Source organism: Piliocolobus tephrosceles, chromosome 1 (assembly GCF_002776525.5).
Source record: "Piliocolobus tephrosceles isolate RC106 chromosome 1, ASM277652v3, whole genome shotgun sequence".
Lineage (NCBI taxonomy): Eukaryota > Metazoa > Chordata > Mammalia > Primates > Cercopithecidae > Piliocolobus > Piliocolobus tephrosceles.
In genome coordinates, this window is record NC_045434.1 from 89,574,693 (window position 1) to 89,591,434 (window position 16,742).

Sequence of the window (16,742 nt, forward strand, 5' to 3'; positions counted from 1 at the left end):
CCAAGAGTGGCTTTTCTAGGAGTGGGAGGGCAATAGGCGGGGCACGGGCGTGTCGGGGGGCGTTCCGCAGGTGCGACCAGGTAAATCTTGGTCTCTTCGGATTGACGTCACCTGGTGCATGCCCAGTTGGTCTGCACCTTCCCGGGTTGCGGGCTGCATTTCCGCGCGCGCGGGAAAAGTTGGTGAAGAAGAACCCGGAAGTGCGCCATCCTGCCTCCGTTCGTCCAAACAACAAGGTATAGAGAAAGAAAAGTGGGGCCCAGGGGGCCAGTGCTTTGCTTTCAGAGGACCCACACTGGCACCGGCCTCTGAGTTCCCTTAGTATTTATTGATAATTATCTTTACCATCTAAAAAATAAGGGAGTAGCTAGAAAATAGGATCACTGTAGGGAGGAAATCAGCAGTAAGACATAAGAACAAAAACCCCTGTAACATGAGTAAGTTTAAAGGAAAATGCTGTGCCTTGAGATGTATATGCGACATCTCCATAAACCTTTTAGCAGTATTGCTCCAGCAAGCCCCACCTTATTCCTAATGCTCCAGCAAGTCCCACCTTATTCCTAAAGGCGTTTTCTCCTTACTCAGTAAACAAGACACACAATGGGTATTACCCGGAGATGTTCCAATCCCAGGGAGGGGCAGGATTTTTAACCATCAAGCTTCTTTCAGGTACTTGTTTAACAAAGACACATCCTGCACAGCCCAATATCCTTTTAACCTTACATCACCTTCGCACATGTCTCTTGCAAGGACAAAGTTGGGGGTAGGGTCACAGATTTAACAGCATCTCAAATACAGAACTAAATGGAGTCTCTTATGTCTACTTCCTTCTATATAGACACAGTAACAGGCTGATCTCTCTTTCTTTTCCCCACAATGGTCCATAGCAAACTTTGCTGCAGGCCTCCATCTTGTTTTACGTCCTTGGGGACGTGGCCTGTAACCCCATGGCATGGCTTTGTTTAAGCCTGGTGAGGCCCAGATTCATCCTGGCTTAGGAAATGGGACCTTTCTGGTTTGGTATCTGTATGTCCTTTTGCTATTTGTCAATTCCCCTGCCCTCTACCAATCACCTTGGATTTTCCTTTCTCTGAGCCTTTAAGTAAAGTTTGAAAGCCAGAAATACTGGCCGCTTGGTGGAGCTAAAGTTAGATAATAAGGGAGTTAAAATAATTTTCTTAAGGAGTGCTCAGCTTAATTAAAAGTGGATATCTAAGTTGTAATTATCTTTACAAGGCCTTTATGTTTTCCTTTTCTTGGACCTTGTTTTGCTGGAAAAAGTGTTTCTTTTCGGTCAACTGAGTTATTTTTCTCCATTTTGCCTTGCCACTTTTAATGCCCGCATGAGAGGGGAGACCTCTGTTTTCCTCATGGAACCCCAGGAATTAAAAGCAGATAGATCCCTCTCCCTGTGATGAAAGATCTTATGGCAACTGGGTTTTCTTCTGCCTGTCTGTGTAGTTATATATGTGTTGTGTGTGATGTCTATAAAAAGTGCTCTAATTAATTGACCTAAAGGAAGATAAGTGCTTGGATCAACTATTTTTTTTAAAGGGAAGATAAAAGCTGTGGTACCTTTTAGTTTATGTGTCTTTAATCTTTGAAAAATAAAAACAGCCTCACAGATTATTGGTAAAATGTAGATGTTGTCAAAATATAAATAGATGGACTAAGTTATGCAGTTCAGTTACTAAGTTTGCTTAAAAAAGCAGTTACAAACTGCTTTTTGGTTTTAAGAACTGTACAACTTTGAAAGGCTTGGGGACATATAAAACTAACCACACCCTTAATTATACCGGAAGGAGTCAAACCTTAGCTGCACCTAGCACATAATTAAAACAACTTACCAGGTTTCACATTAAACTTAAAAATTGCTAGGAGTTACTCGCATGACATATAATTCAGACTACTTGAATTGTTTTAGGTAAGATAAAGCTGGCCAGGAGCAGTGACTCACGCCTGTAATCCCAGCACTTAGGTCAGGAGTTCAAGATCAGCCTGGACAACATGGTGAAAACCTGTCTCTACTAAAAATACAAAAATTAGCCAGGCGTGGTAGCATGCACCATTACGTGGTAGCTGTAATCTCAGCTACTTGGAGGCTGAGGCAGGAGAATCACTTGAACACAGGAGGTGGAGGCTGCAGTGAGCCAAGATTACACTACTGCAGATAAGGCTAAAAGTTCAAACAAGTGGTAAAAAGATTGTAAGAATCTTTCAAAATTAATCTTATATTCAGTATGAAAATACTGACTAAATTCAAAAAGGTATTATATGGTTTTTCTGTAAACTGAGCATTGAAATAAAAGCACAACAAAGTACTTTTTTTTTTTTGAGATGGAGTCTCACTCTGTCACCCAGGCTGGAGTGCAGTGGTGCAATCTTGGCTCACTGCAACCTCTGCCTCCTGGGTTCAAGAGATTTTTTGTGCCTCAGCCTCCTGAGTAGTTGGGACTACAGGCATGTGCCATCACGCCTGGCTAGTTTTTGAATTTTAGTAAAGATGGGCTTTCATCATGTTGACCAGGCTGGTCCTAAACTCCTGACCTCAGGTGATTCACCTGCCTCAGCCTCCCAAAGTGCTGGGATTATAGGCATGAGCCACTGTCCTAAACTCAATTCCAAGCTTCAGGTCAAAGCCCTAGGAAAGAAAACTGGATCTAAGGGATCCAGAGGCAGATGATAACAGAAGTTAAATTGCACAGTGCAGGTGAGCATGGCTAATTCCTGCTGATTAAGCCAAGCCTCCCGTTTTATGGATAAAGGTTGTGCTAATATCCATGGCATAAATGACGTTTAGAGAACTCCCAGGTTACTGACAGTAGCGGGGATAGAGGCATACATGAGAGCGGAGAATTCCTATTCTCCAGCACCTCCCTGCTTCATGGGTGCAAGCTGCTTTGGCACCCATGGGTGTCACCCTGTCATGGTTGCCTGGACTTGGGGATAGAAGGACAGAGGAAAGAGAGAGGAACACCTCACTTTCCCTCCCTCACATACCCCAGGTATATGCTAGGAAGAGACAGTTGCTCCCCTCTTTCTAGATGAGTAGCCATCTATCTTCAGTTTGTACCCCTTTCGAATGCATCCTGAACCCCTGGGATTTCTTTGAAAAAAGAGAACCCTCTTTTTCCTTTCTCCTCCTCTGTCCTTTCTTCACTGATAGGTAATTGTATCTCTGTACTACAGGACACTCCCCTCAGATGCATCCTCCAAACTGGGAAGAGTTAATTTCCCAAACCTTAAACTGGTTGGCATAGGATTCGGCTCAGGGAAAGGGAACCCAGAAGCCTGACATGCTGGCAAAAGGGCTTTTTTTTTGTTTTTTTTGTACTAGTGGGGCTTTTGGCCTCCCTCTCCCTGTACAAACTGCTAAAAGGCCTTGGGATTTCTGAGCTGTCCTTACCCCGGCCCTGTTTCGTTTTGATACATGTCTTCTAATAACCCAGTTTGTCTCTTCTTGCCTTCAGGCCATCAAACTCCAAACAGTCATGCAACCAGAGCCTTGGACAAGGGGACCCTTTGCCAAGGACCCTCAGATAGGCCTCTGAGGGAGCTCTGACTGCCTTTTCTCCAAAACAGCACCCCCTGTCAGCAGGAAGCAGTTCAGATAAGTCCTCATCCTTATCCTTATCCTAATGGCAGTGAAATGTATTTCTTTAGAGGGGGAATGAGACAACCAAGTATAAAGGTGTCCCTGGAGAATCTCTAACCGGCCTACACACCAGGAGAACAGGGTGGAGCCATGGAAGTTCACGCTGTTTGCAGAAGGAAGGCGCCTCACCTCATGAGTTCCGGTGGTGGGACAGGAGCCAGGTAACAGGCTTCCCTCTCACTCTGCTGAAAGTTTTTCTCTTTTTCCTTTTTTCACCCAGTAAATTCCAGTTTTCTCACCTTTCTATGTGTCCATGAGCCTAATCTTTCCTAGTCATGTGACAAGAACTCGGTTTTTAGTTGAACTGCGAAGAAAGTCCTACAATAGTAGGGCTTGTTAAGAAAAGTTATGACTCTTTTTTTTTTTTTTTGAGACGGAGTCTTGCTCTGTTGCCCGGGCTGGAGTGCAGTGGCCGGATCTCAGCTCACTGCAAGCTCCGCCTCCCGGGTCCACGCCATTCTCCTGCCTCAGCCTCCGGAGTAGCTGGGACTACAGGCGCCCGCCACCTCGCCCGGCTAGTTTTTTTTTTTTTTGTATTTTTTAGTAGAGACGGGGTTTCACCGTGTTAGCCAGGATGGTCTCGATCTCCTGACCTCGTGATCCGCCCGTCTTGGCCTCCCAAAGTGCTGGGATTACAGGCTTGAGCCACCGCGCCCGGCCAAAAGTTATGACTCTTTAAATGTGTCTTCTTTTTTGAGAGTAAGTTCCTGAACCGAAAGAAGCATGATTTATAAAGCCTGTAAATACTAATACTTATTCTCAGCACAGATTACAAGGTACCAATATATAATTAAATAAATGAATTCATCTTTGTAAGATTAGCACATTTTTTCCCCAAGTGCAAGATGGTACAGGACTAGTGACTAATCTGTATTCATTATTCTTTAAAAGAAAGCTACAGTAGCTTAATAGAAACACTATACTCAGGCCGGGCGCGGTAGCTCAAGCCTGTAATCCCAGCACTTTGGGAGGCCGAGATGGGCGGATCACGAGGTCAGGAGATCGAGACCATCCTGGCTAACCCGGTGAAACCCCGTCTCTACTAAAAATACAAAAAACTAGCCGGGCGAGGTGGCGGGCGCCTGTAGTCCCAGCTACTCGGGAGGCTGAGGCAGGAGAATGGCGTAAACCCGGGAGGCGGAGCTTGCAGTGAGCTGAGATATGGCCACTGCACTCCAGCCCGGGCGACAGAACAAGACTCCGTCTCAAAAAAAAAAAAAAAAAAAAAAGAAACACTATACTCATCTAAATTACTATTTGGTCTTTCAGTTCTTGTCAATACAGAGCTGTTCCCTCCTCTTTGTTCCCTTAGTACTTCATTATAGCACATAGTACATACTTATTTTAATTTTGCCATTTCATTCCTGCTAAATAAAATTATAGGAGGCCATTGGTTTCATCTGAGCTTCTATACCAGGCCCAACAGACCAAACCAAATGGAGTTACTCATGCTGAAGTTCCATACCTTTAAGTGGAAATTAAGTTGCTTATCTAATCTTTTAAGAAGGAGAATGAGAGACAATAGCCAAATACCCAAACAAGCCAGTTTTAGCTGTCATGATAAGGGTGTCTCCTCTGCTTTAACCTTTACAAGGAAATTAACTTTGAAACCACCAATCTGCTTTTTTGTTCTGCTTTCTTTAGCCCCTTTGTGTCTCTAAAGCCAACCTCCCTGCTCAGCGCATCAGAATGGTCATTCTATTTTATAGGAGGAAGTGTTGTTTGATTCTAGAGTTGCAAATAAAAGCCATGTAAGATCTTTAAACTAAATTTGTCATCTTATTTTTTGACAGTGCTGGCCAACATGGACAAAGGGACTAGAGGGACTTTGCTGACAACTCCTGAAATCCCTTGAGGCGTGCAACAGAGACAATGCCCATGTCTTTTGAGGCTCCCCTGTCTTCTTCAGAGTCTGAGGCTTGTACATCCAAGGTCAGACTTTGCTTTTTTTTTTTTTTGGAGACGGAGTCTCACCCTGTTGCCCAGGCTGGAGTACAATGGTGCAATCTTGGCTCACTGCAACCTCAACCTCCCAGGTTCAAGAGATTCTCCTGCCTCAGCCTCCGGAGTAGCTGGGATTATAGGCGCACACCACCATGCTGGCTAATTTTTTGTATCTTCAGTAGAAACAGGGTTTCACCATGTTGGCCAGGCTAGTCTTGAACTCCTGAGCTCATGATCCGCCTGCCTCGGCCTCCCAAAGTGCTGGGAATACAGGTGTGAGCCACTGTGCCTGGCCTAGACTTTGCTCTTTTTGCATAGATTCCCTTGATCATTTTGGTTTCCAATTCCAGGATTAGTTTGTGCTATGAGAGGACACATGAACTTGGGGTGGGTACCAAGGGTTAGTTTGTGCTGTGTGACAGCATATGACCTTTTGGGGTTTGCAGTGGCTTGACAAGTCAGTGGCAAGAGTGGAAGTCATGACAGAAACATAACTTGATCCCGTAGGGAGGTCTCAGGTGTCTGACTGGGTCAGACAGAAACGGGCAATAAATGGCAATTACTGCAGGGGGTGTGAACTCTGGCTTTCAGAAATTCACAGGGATTTTATGTTCTATTATCTTAATTTCTTTTTCTTGTGTGCTTAGGTAGGGAAAAATCATTGGCTGACTTGGTTAAGGGAATCTCAATGCCAAAGCCAGAATGTGATTGGTGGGCATGAGTCAGGCACTTCAGAGCATCAGAATGCTTGCCACCAAAAAACAGACTCTTGGGTTAGGATAAGCTGGTCATGGAAATGGGTCAGCTTCAAGAAAACTTCTGTGCAAGGAGGGAACATGTGAAAGCATTACATGACCCAATCCTGTGGCATTCCCTTTTTTTTTTGAGATAAAGTCTCAACTCTGTTGCCCAGGCTGGAGTGCAGTGGTGTGATCACAGCTCACTGCAGCCTCAACCTCCTAGGCTCAAGAGATCCTCCTACCTCAGCTTCCCAAGTAGCTGGGACCACAGACATGTGCCACCATGTCCAGCTAATTTTTTGTAGAGATGGAATCTCCCCTTCTGTCTATAAAGCCAACCTCCTCTGCTCAGCTTATCGGAACATTCTATTTTATAGAATGAGGAGTTGCTTGATTCTACAATTGCAAATAAAAGCCAATTAAGATCTTCAAAGTAAATGTGTTAAAATTTTGTCTTTTGACACCCTATTCTCCTACACTAGATTGTGAGCTTCTTAAGAGAAAGGATTGTTTCTTACCTGTACATCATCAGTGGCCAATAATGCCTGGTACAGTGTTGGGGCTTAATCAGTATTAATTGAATATATCAATAAAGCACAAAATAGGGATATATAAACAAGTAACATTTAATACTATTTTAGGCACTGCGTTAAAGTTTGCTTGCATTATGTCATTTAATCTTATAATAACCTTTAAAGGTGAGGAAACTGGCTTAGGAGAGGGTATTAATGATTATCTGACGTCCAGAAGCCTCCTACTCACTCCAGTGTTGGCTGCTTTGCTTCTCAGAAATAAGACAAGTCAGAGACATCAGGATTAAACCAGAAGAAGAGATGGTGCTCTTCTTCTGAGGTCTGTAATGGTTATGAGCCAGACTGCCTAGGTTCAGAGGCCAGCTCTGTAGCACATTTTGTGTGTGCCCCTGCTGAACCTTTATTAATATCAGACGTAGCAGTAGTGGTCTTTTCCCTGCTGAATTGAACAGATTCCAGCATACTGTACTCTGCTTCAAAACTGAGTCGAGATTATAGATTTCAAAACATGATATTGTACATGTTAAACATACAATTTTATCTGTCAATTAAAAACAAATTAGGAAAAAAAAAACGGGCAGAGAGCAGTGACTCGCCTGTAATCCCAGTGCTTTGTGGGGTTCCGGTGGGAGGACCGCTTGAGCCCAGGAGTTCAAGGTTACAGTAATCGCCACTGCACTCCAGCCTGGGCGACAGAGCTAGATAGACCCTCTTTTTTATTGAGACGGAGTCTCACTAATGGCACGATCTCGGCTCGCCATAACCTCCGCCTCCCGACCTCAAGTGATCCGCCCGCCTCGGCCTCCCAAAGTGTTGGGATTACAGGCGTGAGTCACCGCGCCCTGCCGACCCTGTCTCTTAAAAGGAAAAAAAAAGGGGGGGGGGTCATCTTTCCATCCGTTTTCTAATGGTTTGAATCTCAGTACTGAGTATTCCTAGGCCCCCGTTGCTTACGCTGCCGTGTGGTGCCCAAGTGAGCTTTTATTCTGAGATTGGCTGGTTGGGGTATGGAGAAACAATCAAAGGCTCTGTTGCCGCAGGCGTGTTTCTGACTGTGAGTCCTGCTCCCGCCCCATGCCCGAGGGTGCCCAGACTCACCAGCGCGGGTCGCGGCTCACTACCCGGCAGGCGCCGGCCTCCCGGCGGCCCGCGCACGGCCCCCAGCGTGCGGAGGAGCTTGGCGCAGCTCCTCAGCATGGCTCCCGGCCGCGCGGGCGCGCTTGCTCTAGCCCCGGAAGGCGCACACTACCTCTACCACACGACCGCTCGTCCGAGTTAATCCCTGGGGTGGACGCGGGGCGGAGCTTGGCGAGGAGGCGGTGCGCACTACAGGCGGCGGGCTGGCAGGGGTGTGAGGCTGGCGGGGTCCGGGGAGGGCATCGCTGTGTCTATCTTTTAGTTCCGGTCTTTTCTTTCTGTAGACTTCCCGCTGCGGCCAAGCGCCGGACCACTTCTGGGGCTTGTTAAAGGCAAGGGAAGTGCGGCCGGAGCGGATCCTGGTTACCGCCTTGGGCCCCTCAGCCCCGGAACCCGCGCGCCAGCTGGGGGCTTTGCGGTCATCCTTCCCGCGTGACCCAGGGCGAACGCAGTGCTCCGTGTCCCCAAGTAGTTATCCCTCCCGCGGGACTGAAGTCCCTGGGGCGGGTAGGAGCGCACGCTGGAAGTGGTATGAATAAAGTGTTTTTTTGTTTGTTTGTTTGTTTTTGTTTTTTTTTTTGAGAGGGAGTCTCGCTCTATCGCCCAGGCTGGAGTGCAGTGGCCGGATCTCAGCTCACTGCAAGCTCCGCCTCCCAGGTTTACGCCATTCTCCTGCCTCAGCCTCCCGAGTAGCTGGGACTACAGGCGCCCGCCACCTCGCCCGGCTAGTTTTTTGTATTTTTTTAGTAGAGACGGGGTTTCACGGTGTTAGCCAGGATGGTCTCGATCTCCTGACCTCGTGATCCGCCCGTCTCGGCCTCCCAAAGTGCTGGGATTACAGGCTTGAGCCACCGCGCCCGGCCGGAATAAAGTGTTTTATTGAAGATCGTGGACGAGTCTCTGGGACAGGGTGGATAGTGCTGGTTTATAGAAGGCAGTCTGGGCACAAAGAGCATTTATACGATTGAAAAGCTGCTTTCCCTGCCAATAGCCCCATACCCTCCCCAGGAGCTTGCGCCTTAGAAGACTCTTGTTATGTAAACTGACAGTTAAATTATATTACAAACGAAGGTAATAGATACTAAAAGGGTAATAGGTATTGTAACTATTTTACTGTTATCAATGCTTTTGAGGTTATTTATCTCTCTTGTATTCGTATGGTGGGAATACTAGGCGCATACCTTCGGAACTTCGAATTCAGTAACCTCACCGGAACCTTGAAATTGGACTGGGTTGGAGTATTCTCATTACTCAGATACTGCAAATCTGGGCCATCCTACCCCTTTAAGTGCTTACCAGTATGCCATAGCCCTAGTCCATCCTAAGGTGAAGACTCTAATTTTTTTTTTTTTTTTTGAGACGGAGTCTCGCTCTGTCACCCAGACTGGAGTGCAGTGGCCAGATCTCAGCTCACTGCAACCTCTGCCTCCCGGGTTCAGGCCATTCTTCTGCCTCAGCCTTCCGAGTAGCTGGGACTACAGGCGCCCGCCACTGCGCCCGGCTAGTTTTTTTTTGTAATTTTTAGTAGAGATGGGGTTTCACCGTGTTAGCCAGGATGGTCTTGATCTCCTGACCTCGTGATCCGCCCGTCTCGGCCTCCCAAAGTGCTGGGATTACAGGCTTGAGCCACCGCGCCCGGCCTTTTTTTTTTTTTTTTTTTTTTTTGTGACAGCCTCGCAGAGATACCGCTATTGCACTTCAGCCTGGGCAACCTACGGATGCCCCATCTCAAAAAAGCAATAAATTAAAAAGAAAACTCCAACGACCTGAATGCATTAGATATTTTGCGTTGATTCCTTTCCCATGAACAATTCCAGCAGTTTGTCAGTAGGTAAGAACACCTAGATATATTTTAAGCCTGCACTATTAACTGGGGGAAGGTGTAACATTCTGAGACAAAGGGAATTGGAGAGAGAAGGTAATGCAGTTAGGAGGGGCCCTTGGAATCCCAGAGATACTGAACCGAAGACTAGGCATAAATGATGGATGTTGAGATTCTGTAATTGTAAGAGGTTGTATTCTGATGTCTCCTAACCCCTCCCCACCACATTCCCTTTATCTCAGTTGTCTTCCTTTTGAATATATTAATAGTATTGCAGTTTCCTGGTGGCAGGGATGGGATCAGATTGCCTTATTAATTGTAACAATGCGCACATAGTGCTTGAATACTTATTTAGTAGCAAGAATCCAAAGTATCTTTGGTATCTGTTGTCTTCCCATGTTGTGCATGCAGATGGAGGCACAAGTATAACGTAAACCTCTAAAATTGAGATGACTACTGTTAATTAATAGAAAAGTTTATTCAGGTAACTTAACATTGCATCTATTTACAACTTACAGTGTGGTCAAGTCAATCAAAACTATAGACTTCAACCTTACTAAGATTGTCTATATGATTAATGTACCAATAGCTCACCTAACAGCTTCCCTTTGTTTTTTTTGAGAGGGAGTCTCGCTCTGTTGCCCAGGCTGGAAGTGCAGTGGCATGATCTTGGCTCACTGCAACCTCTGCCTCCAGGGTTCAAGCGATTCTCCCTGCCTCAACCTCCTGAGTAGGTGGGATTACAGGCGCGTGCCACCACATCTGGCTAGTTTTTATATTTTTGGTAGAGATGGGTTTTCACCATGTTGGCCAGGCTGGTCTCGAACTGCTGACCTCAAGTGATCCACCCACCTCCCAAAGTACTGGGGTTACCAGCATGAGCCACTGCACTTGGCACCCATCAGTTTCTTAAAAGACCTTAGACTTAGGGTAATTATAGGTCAGTTACACTGGGTTTAAGCTTCATTAAATTTTAACTCTAAATTTTTCAAGTAGTGGCAGTGCCTTTAGCTAAGTCATCCACACTCTTGCAAGGCTTACTCTGGGATATTCGTGTTGACAGCACATATAAAATGTCTGGTCAGATTTGGAAGAGGAAGGGCAGGTTACAGTCTAGAAATAGGATTGATAAGCTATGGAAGTGGAGGAGTTTGAAGCTTGTATGGTTTAGACAAGGAACAAATGTTCAATCTTGATAGAACTATGCTTCGAATAAGCCAATGATAGGAAACTTAATAGTTTTCTCACCATTCTTTAATTTTGTAGACAGCTTTATTGAGGTATAGTTGACATGGGATGGGCACAGTGACTCATACCTATAATCCCAGCACTTTGGGAGGCTGAGGTGGGTGGATCATCTTAAGGTCAGGAGTTTGAGACTAGCCGGGCCAACATGGTGAAACCCCGTCTCTACTAAAAATACAAAAATTAAGGCCGGGTGCAGTGGCTCACTCCTGTAATCCCAGCACTTTGAGAGGCTGAGGCGGGCAGATCACAATGCCAGAAGATCGAGACCATCCTGGCTAACATGGTGAAACCCTGTCTCTACTAAAAATACAAAAAATTAGCCAGGCGTCGTGGTGGGTGCCTGTAATCCCAGCTACTCGGGAGGCTGAGGCAGGAGAATGGCGTGAACCTGGGAGGTGGAGCTTGCAGTGAGCCGAGATGGCACCACTGCACTCCAGCCTGGGTGACAGATCGAGACTCTGTCTCAAAAAAAAAAAAAAAAAACAAATTGGCTTGGTGGCGCATGCCTGTAATCCCAGCTACTTGGGAGGCTGAGGCAGGAGAATCGCTTGAATCTGTCAGGTGAAGGTTGCAGGGAGCCGAGATTGTGCCATTGTACTCCAGCCTGGGCAACAAGAGCGAAACTACATCTCAAAAAAAAAAAAAAAAAAACTCCGGGGGCAGTGGCTCATGCCTGTAATCTCAATACTTTAGGAGGCTGAGGCAGGCGGATCACAAGGTCAGGAGTTAGAGACCAGCCTGACAAACATGGTGAAACCCCATCTTTACTAAAAATACAAAAATTAGCTGGGCATGGTGGCGTGCACCTGTAATCCCAGCTACTCAGGAGGCTGAGGCAGGAGAATTGCTTGAACCTGGGAGGCAGAGGTTGCAGTGAGCCAGGATTGCACCACTGTGCTCCAGCCTGGGTGACAGAATGAGACTCCGTCTCAAAAAAAACAAAAAACAAAAACCATAAAAAAGAGATAGTTGACATAAACTGAACATATTTAAAGAATACAATTGGATGTTTTGATACAAGTTTACACTCATGCAAACATCACCATAATTAAGATAATGAGCATATCTATTACCCACAAATTTGCTCATGCCCTTTTGTAAACCCTCCCTTCTATCCTATAGTACTTTCTGTCACTGTAGATTAATTTGCATTTTCTAGAGTTTTGTATAAATGGAATTATAGAGTATGTACTTTTTGTGGTCTGGATTTTTTAATTCACTGTAACTCTTTTGAGATTCATCCATGTTTTGCTTATGTCAAGAATTTATTTTTTAAAATTGCTGAGTAGTATTCCATGGTATGGATGTACCACAGTTTTTCTGTTCACCCATGGATGAGCATTTGGTTTATTTCCAGTTTTTGTGAATTACAAATATAGCTGCTGTGAGTATAAGTCTTTGTATGGATATATGCCTTCTTTTCTCTTGGGTAAATATCTAAGAGTGGAATGGTTGGATTATGTGGTAGATGTATGTTTAACTTTTTAAGAAACTGCCAAACTTTTCCAAACTAGTTGTATCATTTTACCAGCAGTGTATAAGGATTTCAGTTCCTCCATATCCTTGCCAACCTTTGGTATGTTCAGTCTTCTATATTTTAGCTATTGTAACTAGATGTGTGTAAGTATTTTATTGTGGTTTTAATTGGCATTTTCCTAATGATGAATAATGTTGGACATCTATGGGCTTATTTTTCATCTGTGTATCTTCTTCATTGAAATATCTATTCAAATATTTTGCCCATGTAAAATAATGAGGTATTTGTATTCTTATTATTGCACTTTGTGTTTTTCCCTCTGATAACCGTTTCACATCTAAATTTTAAATTAAATTTCAGACCTTGCATTTATAAGAAAACTGAATGACAATGTGATGTTAGCCGCTTTAATATTTCTTGCTGCATTTTTTTTGGATTTGTTGTCATCAGTCTCACTCTTGGAAAGGATTTATTCTTGAATTGTTATCCATGGGGCAAGGCACCAAAATGAGTCTCCGGATGGGTGAAGGGTCCCTCTTCCCTTTCAGTAGTGGAAGAAGGGTGACTGTGAAAGAGGTTGAAAACAGGAATTGCAGGCTCATTTTTAGGTAGATACAATTTATCTGCATCATTAGTATTTTAATATTATGCACAGAGTTACTGTGTGGTTCTTTTTTTTTTTTTAAACATCATACAATATGTCCATGTAATGTTGTGTGGTTCTTGAAGTCATTTTAATCACATGGGGGAGAGGGAGATTGCTACTTGAGGGGGTGTCAGGTGGATGGTATTGTCATTTACTATCTGTCATATGCTCTAGCTGCACAGGTCTCCTTTCTGCTCTTGGAGTGCCCCAGGCTCTTTCCTGCTCAAGGGCCTTCTTGTGTGTTGATGCTCTGCTTGCAGTGCTCTTTCCCCCTACTCTTTCCTAGCTAACTCCTACTAAATTTTTGGCGTCAGCATAATTGCCACTTTCTTAGGGAGGCCTTCACTGAACAAAGTGCTTACTAGATTTCAAACAGTATGCTAAGTGCTTTATATACATGATTTTAATCTGAATTAGGTCCTCATTAAATTCTCTCAGAGTGCTGAAACTTTTCCTTTAAAACAATTATTACAGTTTGTAGTTAAATATATATTTGTGTGCTGCCTGTCTCTCTGAGGAGACTATGGGCTTTTTCCATGTCTCTTTGGTGTACCCATGCATCCTCAGTGACATGCAGATCTTAGACACTCAAAAATAATTGTTGAATGAACTAATGAGTGGGAAACATTTGGAAGGAGGGCTGAGATCTTCTTTTCTCTCTCAACTTTTTCACTTTAATTATCTCATCAATTCCCATGGTTTAAATACCTGTTATTTGCTGATGAATCTTAACTTTGTATCTCTAGTTCAAAGTTCTCTTCATTTAGTCATCAGGATAATCATGTGAGAGTACCATTATTATCCCTATTTTACAGCTGAAACATCTGGAGAAAATTATATATTCCCATGCTATCTTCAAATGTAGGGTTTCATGGATGTTATGATATATTCCTAAGAAAGTTCTGCTATATCATTGTCATTACAGAGTGCTGCAGCACCATAAGACAGGGTGAACATTAAAAAAAAAAAAAAATTACAAATACAGAGTGCTGGGTTTGTCTTTTTCAACATTGCTTTGTTGAATTCAGAGTTAAGGGCATCTGTAGGATTTGTTATGTAAAGACACCTGGATTGACAGACCAACCAAGCTGTTACATGAAGATTCTGGTCATGAGTGAGGTGGGATGAACTGGATAAGCAGCAATCTTTACAGAATTCTAACTTAAGAAAGCTTATTTTTGCCTTGGTATACTGTGAATAATAAAAAAGTATCATTTGTAAATACTTACAAATGCTTAATGTAGATTTTGAGTCACCAACATGTGACTAAAGGAACAAATCCACTTCTGTCGTTGTGGGATCACTGCAGGCCAGACTTCCTTTAGTGTTGTATGAAACCATTTAGGGTTGACACTAATTCAAATATCTTAAGAGTCTCAAAAAGAAAACCTACAATAGATGAATAATGAAACTGCCCTTGTACAAGTTACTAAATCCCTGAGCAGGTAAAGTACAAGCTAGGTCTTGAGGGACAAGTTGGAGTCGGCCAGCAAATGAGGCAAGAGAGGACATTGCAGGTTCTATGTCAAAGGACAGCCTGAAGTCACTTGGCAAGATTAGGACACTACTGAGAGTTTCTGGGGAGTTTGGGCATCCAGTAAGAGGGGGATGTGGTGAAAGATGAGGCTGAAAAGGCTGGAGAAGCAGGCTCGGACTTCAAGATCCCAAAGGACTCTATTCTCCTATATGTGCTTAGAGATCACTCTGGAGGCAATGGAGAGCTACAGGAAGACTTTTAGTAGAGGACTGGCATTATCTGATTTGAAGAATCATGATAGAGGCTATGGGGAAATTGCATTGGAATCAAGAAAACATTTGAGTGCTTTGTGGGGGTTGGTAGAGTGAGGGGATTTGGTAATGGATGAGGCCAAATCCATTTGGTAATGGATGAGGCGGGGGAAAGAAGGAGGACTAAGATGTCATCCAGGTTTCTTGGGCTACAAATAGTGGAGGTACTCTTTAGAAAGGGAAAAGGAGGAGTATGTTTGGGGGCACAGGGAAGAAAACTGAGTTCTTTTCTGGATATGTTGTGTTGAAGGTACCACAGAGATAATAGAATAGTTTGGAACTTAAGATGAAGACCTGAAAATGTCCTTTGTTTAGAACACAGAACATATTAGAGACATCAGTAAGAGCAGCTGAGGTGGGGAGGCGAGGCTGGAGGAATGAGTGGGAGGTAAACATACAAACAGGAGTAGACTGACTACTCTTTAGACCTCTTATAGTGAGAAGAGAGGACAGCAGCCAGAGGTGAAGAAAGGATTGTTTTTAAAGAAACATGGTTCTTTCTTTTTTTTAAATACTGAGAAGAAAGTCTACAGATCAAGTTTGATGAGACTAAATTTATGTTGCAAAGATATTAGTCTTATACTGTTTATCTTCGATAGAAATGGGGTGACTATAAAGAAAATAATTATGTTTCTGAAGAAAAACTATAGCACACCTGCTATTAGGTTGTACTCCTATTCATTGTTTTCAAATTTTTATCTACCTGTGTACTGGACTGGATCCCGTATTCTAGTTTCCTTCAGTATCTGGCTATAATTTTCCAGCTAAGAACAAGAATTGCTCTGTTCCTAAAGCCCCAAAGCTGAAGCTGGACAACTCAATGTAAATTTTAAGGGACAAGCCTCATGCCAGATGTGTGGACCACATCAAGTTCACCAAACTGCCTGATGCCATAACCAGAGACATTCAAACTACAAACCCACATGAGTTGTTAACATATTTATCATGGGGAGTTTTTCTCAAGGCTGTCAGAATAGCTGAGTGTGATGGCTCATGCCTGTAATCCTAGCACTTTGGGAGGCCAAGGCAGGTGAATTGCTGAGCCCAGGAGTTCGAGACCAGCCTGGGCAACATGGCAAAACCTTGACTCTACAAAAAATACAAAAATTAGCCAGGCACGGTGGTGCATGCCTGCAATCCCGGCTACTCAAAAGGCTGATGTGGGAGGATGACCTGAGCCCAGGAAGTGGAGGCTGCAATGAGCTGAGATCATGCCACTGCCACTACACTCCAGCCTGGGTGACAGAGCCAGACCCTGTCTCCAAAAACAAACAAATAAACAAACAAACAGACAAAACTGTCGGAACAAGACCCTGCCATAATGCTATTATTTCCCTTAATTTTTCCTTGTTTATGCCTATCTTTTTTGTCTGGCAGAATAATGCCATAGTTAGAATTTCACAATCAGTAGCTTCTGTGGGTGACTTGCAAATTGTCATTCCATCCTTTAAGTCAGTCATGAGATTTTCTATTAGCTGAACAAGAAGGAATCGTTGCAGTTGCTAACACTTCTTGTTGCACAGGGATAAATGCATCAGGTATCATAGAGACTGGGTTGAAAAATAGACTGGACAGGCCGGGCGCGGTGGCTCAAGCCTGTAATCCCAGCACTTTGGGAGGCCGAGATGGGCGGATCACGAGGTCAGGAGATCGAGACCATCCTGGCTAACACGGTGAAACCCCGTCTCTACTAAAAAATACAAAACACTAGCCGGGCGACGTGGCGAGCGCCTGTAGTCCCAGCTACTTGGG

The 16,742-nt window shown here is 44.1% G+C and overlaps 1 protein-coding gene across 3 annotated transcripts in view; it reads right to left on the minus strand.

The window, feature by feature from the left end:
• The window catches only part of THEM4 (thioesterase superfamily member 4), a 49,936-nt gene extending 41,451 nt beyond the window's left edge, over positions 1 to 8,485 (minus strand). For all 3 annotated transcript variants that reach the window (XM_023213752.2, XM_023213753.2, XM_023213754.2), the window contains exon 1: positions 7,971 to 8,485. In XM_023213752.2, the coding sequence (XP_023069520.1) occupies positions 7,971 to 8,069 (99 nt within the window). In that variant the 5' untranslated portion in view covers positions 8,070 to 8,485. The remainder of the gene's footprint in view (positions 1 to 7,970) is intronic.
• Between the last annotated feature and the right edge of the window lie 8,257 nt (positions 8,486 to 16,742).